The 6918-nt window shown below is 35.4% G+C and overlaps 1 protein-coding gene across 1 annotated transcript; it reads left to right on the top strand.

Moving 5' to 3' along the window:
* Nucleotides 1-1301: 1301 nt before the first annotated feature.
* On the top strand, nt 1302-2827 carry LOC140797948 (ribulose bisphosphate carboxylase small subunit, chloroplastic-like). The gene is made up of 3 exons (XM_073151660.1): nt 1302-1703; nt 1805-1936; nt 2410-2827. Exons 1-3 carry the CDS (start codon nt 1527-1529, stop codon nt 2638-2640), a joined length of 540 nt encoding a protein of 179 aa, XP_073007761.1. The 5' UTR covers nt 1302-1526; the 3' UTR covers nt 2641-2827.
* The last annotated feature ends 4091 nt before the right edge of the window (nt 2828-6918 follow it).

Here is a 6918-nt window from a genome sequence, read left to right as displayed (position 1 = left end):
ATGAGGACTAATAAAGAGATACTACTTGGAGTTTTTAGGACAAGCCAAGACCAGACTAGTATTAGTATAATGATCAGCATATGCAATGTGAGGGTGCATTGCTGATGTAACTCAAACTATACATGTTGAAAATCCAAGTAAGTGGGATGAAACTACTAAAAAAGATGAAGATAATTTTTTATTTTTTTTTGACTGAAGCTGATCTAGGGAATATGAAAACTAGATCGGTGATTATTCAAGTAGCAATAATAGGGAATGTGACAATTGTAACCCATGCAGATTCTGATATAAATTTTAAGGAGAAAAGGAAAACGAAAATAGAAAGGTGACAATTTTAATAATAATGATGATGCTTTTGACAGTAGTAAAGAGGTTTATGGTCCACTTAGGACCTAAAAATCATAAATTTAGAAGTCAAAAGGACTTAAGCAAGCCTAAGTTGGTTTTATAAATAGTTTTTCCAAATATGCAGTCTTTCAGGGAATCACTTAAAGAATTTCATATTGGAAAAGGCTATCAATACAAGTTTGTTAAAAATGAATCTTCTAAAGTTACAGTTATCTGCTCAAATGAAAATAGTCAGTTTAGATGCCATGCCTCTCTAATGTGAACGACTAAATATTTTCACATTAAGGGACAAAGAGGACCCCACTCATGTGAAAGAGTTTACACCAATTCAAGAGCAAACTCTAAATAATTGTCAGTGAAATATATGGAGCAATTAATAGACAACCGTGATTAGAAATTGAAGACAATGAAGAGGGCAATGAGAAGAGATTATATGTTGAATGTTTCTAGTATGCAAGTCTATAGAATAAAGATGAGGGCTATATAAGTATTTGAGGACATCCATTGAGGGCAATATTGAAAGTTCTGGAATTATTATGAAATGGTGAGGAACCAACTCATCTGATAACTTTTTTAGTAACTTTTGGGATGTTTTGTAATAACTTTTTTATTGTCTAATAACTCATCTGATCTCTCAAGCCATGATTCAAGGGCAAAAGAGTCAACATGTAAATAAAGATTTCCCTTTATTAAATTCCCATCCAAGTTAGGAACCAAATGAAATATATTCAGGAACATGGTTAGCTTGGTGATCCAAACTTCTTTATAAGCATTAAATCTCCTCGTGACCAACAACCAGTCGACCATAATAACGGTCCGTCCACCGGCAAACTTGGGTCCATCACTCACTCATGGCCATTGGCCATGGGGATAAGCTGAGTCACCTGATGACACGTGGCAACCCGGAAGGTGCAGAAGATGATAAGGTTGTCATCCACTGCTACCCTTCTCCTGTGGTGCTCCAAGTGAAATGTCACCCCTCCCCCTTCCCGAAATCCAGCAGCCAAGCATGGCTACTCCATCCATATCTCTAGGAGACCACCACAGAATTGAACATGAGCAATGGAAGCCATGGAATAAGGTTATATATAGGATTGGAGTTGCAGACCTAAACCCTCAAGCCTCTTGCACAACTCTCAAGGAAAGTAGAGGGAAAGGGAGGAGAGAGTAAGGAATCAATGGCTTCCTCCATGATGGTGTCTACTGCTACTGTTGCCCGGACCACCCCGGCCCAATCCAGCATGGTGGCGCCGTTCACCGGACTCAAGTCCAACTCGGCGTTCCCCGCCACCCGACGGGCTAACTCCGACCTCTCCCACCTCCCTAGCAATGGAGGAAGAGTGCAGTGCATGAAGGTAACCTGAAAACTATTTAAGGGTACACATAATATGAGATGAGCTAGCTGCGAATATGTATATATATGTATATATTATGGATGTATATTGTGCTATGGTAGGTGTGGCCAATCGAGGGGGTGAAAAAGTTTGAGACCCTCTCCTACCTCCCACCACTCTCCGTCGAGGTTCTCATCAAGCAAATCGAATATCTTCTCCGCTCGAATTGGGTTCCCTGCTTGGAGTTCAGCTACGTGAGTATTCTGAACTAGAGAATCTCCTTAATATATATATAGCTAGAGACGATCGACATTTATATATCGACACTCTTACTGGTAAGTTTTCTGTGATTAAATGTGTATATATACCTCTAAAAGACATCTGTCAAGGTCATTATCTGATGAAATAAAAGGACAAAAGTACCTTTCTGCTGATATTGATGCATATATATAACAAGGGAGTAATATTTAGCTATATATTCTTGAAGACTATATATGCAAACTAAGTACATAATAATCTTAATTTGACTTGAATTGAACCAGCTTAATTGTTTATGCCTAGCTAATTTTACTCCTATATATCACAAAGTTAGACCAAGTAATGTGTAGCAGATCCAGCAAAATGGCGATGGAGGTGATGGATGGGTCAGATTAGGTTATAGGGAATCGGTCATCAAATGAATAGTGGAGATGGATGGATTTACCAACGTATGATTTTGTGCATGCAGGAAGGGTTTGTTCACCGTGAGAACAACCGATCTCCAGGATACTACGACGGGCGCTACTGGACAATGTGGAAGCTGCCCATGTTTGGCACTACTGACGCCACGCAGGTCGTGAAGGAGCTGGAGGAGTGCAAGAAGGAATACCCCAAGGCGTTCATCCGGATCATCGGGTTCGACAACAACCGCCAAGTCCAGTGCGTCAGTTTCATCGCCTACAAGCCTGAGGACTACTAGATCATGCATGCATGCATGACAACTCAATGTTGTTGTTGTTACTTCTTCTTAAGAGTGTTTGTCCCAACGGATTTGCTCTTTTGAAGTGCTTTGGATCATCCATTGTTTGTTTGTTTTGTGTCCTTTGTCCGCTTAATGGCATGGAACTTATTTTTTCTCCTTCTGCAACGTGAAGAAGTTTGATCAATTCCTCTTGGAAATATTGAACATGAATATTTTATTAATTTTGATCCCAAATTTAAGTGGAGTTCACACATTATTTGAGAGACTAATCTCCAAAAATCACGTAGAAAAATTTATGTGATTCTCACGTAACCTGTCAATGTAATATTCTCACAAAGTATCTAAGATAGTCTAAAATACCATAATAATAACAAGCAAATAATTCAAAATTACAAGTATCACAGGCCTCAATAAGCCTCCAGGAATACTTATCCATGTACAAACTTAAAACAGAAAAACTAGGAAGAAAAGAACAAGCAATACTGATAAAAAAATAAATCTGCTACTCTTTGATATATGCATCCACTATATTTAACTCTAAAATGTTTCCACCAAAAAGACGGTGAGCACATAGCCTAGTAAGTATAATCTAATAATAGTCTATGAACAATCTAGTGAGCACACAACCTACTTATAGTTGAATCATCGCACATAGTACAATCATCGCATACGAGAAAGACTTCACAACTCAATGGACGTCCTAACCCTGCGTCATCGGGCACTGCTAGAGCTATAACCCTATCTCTCAAACATCTTTCTACTATCATCCTAGACTAGTCTCCAAATAAGATAGTGTAATCATTTGAATGCTCCACCAGCTAACGACCTCAAGTGTAGACCGCTAATATGATAATACTACATAATATACTCTACCCTTAACTCCGGGCTAAGTGGTGAGAGGGACACTACTGAATTGGGACTAAACTAATAATGATACGTACATGTGGTGCCATGTCTTCTATTATCTTATTACATCATGATCATCAAGATAATATGTCATAACTAAGTATGGTGTCTATTATGAATAAAGTGATAAATAATAATTAATGCATATAAAAGTAATCAATAATGACATAAAGTAATATGATCACAATAATTATATTATTCGTAGACTAACATAGGATCTAAGTTGTCTAAAATATCTATGGAATTTGACTAACTCTCCTAAATTACCTAGCTCTAATACCAAGTTGAAACACTCACTCCCCAATGCATGTAATGTGATGTAATTTTCATATTGATTTGAATAATAAATGTAAAGCATATGTGGTAGCCAAATTAGCTAAAGCTTCATTTTATTCTATTGAACGAAGTACATAATCTGTAGAACTTATATAAACTTATGTATGTGACGATTGCACAAACTAGAGGTGGAAAATATTATTTTATTACTTTTATTTATGATTGTACAAAATATTAATATGTGTATTTTCTAAGAAGCAAAGATGAGACATTTGAAATGCTTATATATTTTAAAACTGAGTTGGGAACTAACTTAGCTAAAAATTAAAATGCTACGAAGTGATAGAGGTTGTGAATAAAAGTCAGCATTTGCACAAAATATGCATAAAATAGAATTGTTTATCAAACAATAACTCTTTACGCTCCATTGCAAAATGATATTGTTGAATGCAAAAATAGAACTCTAAAAAAGTTGATGAATGTCACGTTAATCAATTCTAGTTTATCTCAAAATCTGTGGGGAGAATCTTTTCGCTTTTTGCAAATCGTACTCTCAACCAATTACCCCATAAGAAATTGGATAAGTACCTTATGAATTATGAAAAGGGCGAGAACCTAGCTATAAATTCTTAGGAGTGTGGGGGTGTATGTCTAGCAAAAGTAACAATTTCAGTTCCTAAAATCACAAAAATTGAACCTTAAACTATTGATTGTATATTCATTGGTTATGCTCATAATAGTGCATATCAATTCCTAGTTTACATATCAACTAATTTTGAGGTACATGAGAATAGAATTATTAAGTCTAGGAATGCATTATTTTTTGAGAATGTATTTTCATATAAGTTTACATCAAAAGTAATTTTTTTCAAAAGAACTTATGAAAATATAAAAAAAAAAAGATGAGCAAGACCAAGAGTCTATGTATGAAGAAAATGATAATGAACCTAAATGAAGTAAGAGGGCAATGACCTCTACATCTTCTCATCATAATTTCTAACATATTTGCTAGAAAAAAAATCTCAAAGTTTAAGGAAGTAATGTCTACTCCTAAAAATTCTTTATGGAAAGAAGCTATTGATAGTGAAGTTGAATCTATTTTGCAAAATCATACCTAAAAAGTATTGGATCTTCCACTAGGGTGCAAACCTTTAGGTTACAAATTAATCTTCAAAAGAAAGATGAAAGCAGATGGTTCAATTAATAAATACAAGGCAAGATTTATAGTCAAAAGATATAAACAAATAGAGGAAATAGATTACTTTGATACATATTCACTAATTACAAGAATAACCTCTATCTGATTAATCATTACTCTTATATTATTATATAATTTAAACATACATCAAATGAATGTGAAAACAACAGTGAATTAAATGAAAATTTTACATGGAACAATCCAAAGGATTTATGGCTCTAGGATAGGAGAGAAAGGTGTGCAAACTAATTAAGTCTCTTTAGGCTTAAATAAGCACCTAAACAATGAAATAAAAAATTTGACTGAGTTATAATGTCAAATAGTTTTCTCATTAATAAATATGATAGGTGTATTTATGTGAAAGTTGCTTCATATAATTATATCATTGTATATCTTTATACGGATGATATGATAATAACAGGTAGCACTATTAGCATCATTAAAGTTACTAAGAACATATTGGCTAGCAAGTTTGACATAAAATATTTGGGAGTTGCAGGTGTGATTCTTGGTGTAAAGATCACTAAAACAGTTGAAAGATATGTTATATGTCAATTACATTATATTGAGATATTGCTCAATAAATTTGATAAAGATAGAGATAATAAATCTAGTCAGAACACATGTAAATGTAAATCTTCATATCACAAAGAATACAAATGAATATATATCTCAGTTAGAGTATTTTTAGATAATTGACAGTTTGACGTACATCATGAATTACACTCATCTGAATATTACATACTATGTGAGTAAACTGAGTAAATATACAAGTAATCTAGAGAATGAAAACTAAAAAATAATAATTAGGGTACTCGGATAATAGATATACACTACTAACTATGGATTGTATACTTTGTGGCAGACGGTTGTGGGATGGTGGATGTTGGTTCTACGGTAGGGTGACTCGTGAGAGGAGGTGTGGATTAGGGGTTGATAGCTTAGTAAGATTTCTAAGGTTAAAATCTACTCCTAGAAAAATAGACGGCTACGATTAAAAGATAAAGACACGGTAAATAAATTAACTAAATTTGATATTCATTCTATGATGATAAATAACCCATGACTACTCCTATATATAGGAGTAGAGTCATAGCGGGTTGGATCTAATTCAGCCTATTAGGCTTACATCCATGAATTATCTACTTTAATTTAAATTTAAAAGTCATAAGCAAAATCAACTAGCTAGATTGGACCCGACTTAACCTAGCTAACTTGATTCTCATGGTCAGATCGTAACAATCCACCACTCTTTCGATACCTTGTCCTCAAGGTGACTAATATATGAGCTGGACATTTTGGTTCACGTTGTGCTCGAGCTCAAGCCCGCCGTTATGGATCATGTCTTGCTTGGGCTACATACATGTTCGACTTAATAAACTGATGAAAGCCCACCCTATTGTTCCACTAGTCATCCTCGGGCTCGTATTCGAGCCTAAAATCATGCTCATGAGTACCAAACTAAGTCGCATAAGGTGGTTGAGCCAATTCATGAAATTTTAGCTTGTCTTAAAATACATGTACTTCGCCTCCTCTAGAGGATTGTCCTAACTCTAATCCTTAGGCTAAAATTGTGTTTCAGCCTAAGGGCCAAACTTGGATTCAAACCAGCCTAGGGTCTTCTCAATCTTGGCCACATTGAAAATCCAAGAATGCTTGTCGACAATGGATTTTTAACCCATTGACTCTCTGAGAAGTGAACTTCATGCTTGGCACCCCGTGGCTCTATAGTTTGCGTCCAGTCACTGTTGACTTTGCGGAGACATAGCTAGACAAAAAATAGAAAGGGCTACATGTGCAGCTTGATAAGATTTGACACCAACTCAGTGCCGCCTTACAATAGATGGTACGACTGCGTAAACCACCTTAAGCAGATGGAGATGTGCTAGAGTTGC

The sequence above is a fragment of the Typha latifolia genome, chromosome 1 (genome assembly GCF_019914945.1).
Source record: "Typha latifolia isolate L0001 chromosome 1, TyphaL0001v2, whole genome shotgun sequence".
Lineage (NCBI taxonomy): Eukaryota > Viridiplantae > Streptophyta > Magnoliopsida > Poales > Typhaceae > Typha > Typha latifolia.
This window is presented reverse-complemented; position numbering and strand designations above follow the sequence as displayed.

Excerpts from the sequence above, each read along its gene's own strand:
- LOC140797948 (XM_073151660.1), top strand. The coding sequence starts at position 1,527 with ATGGCTTCCTCCATGATGGTGTCTACTGCTACTGTTGCCCGGACCACC. Across the intron at positions 1,704-1,804 it reads GAAGAGTGCAGTGCATGAAG|GTGTGGCCAATCGAGGGGGT; the intron begins GTAACCTGAAAA and ends GTGCTATGGTAG. Across the intron at positions 1,937-2,409 it reads CCTGCTTGGAGTTCAGCTAC|GAAGGGTTTGTTCACCGTGA; the intron begins GTGAGTATTCTG and ends TTGTGCATGCAG.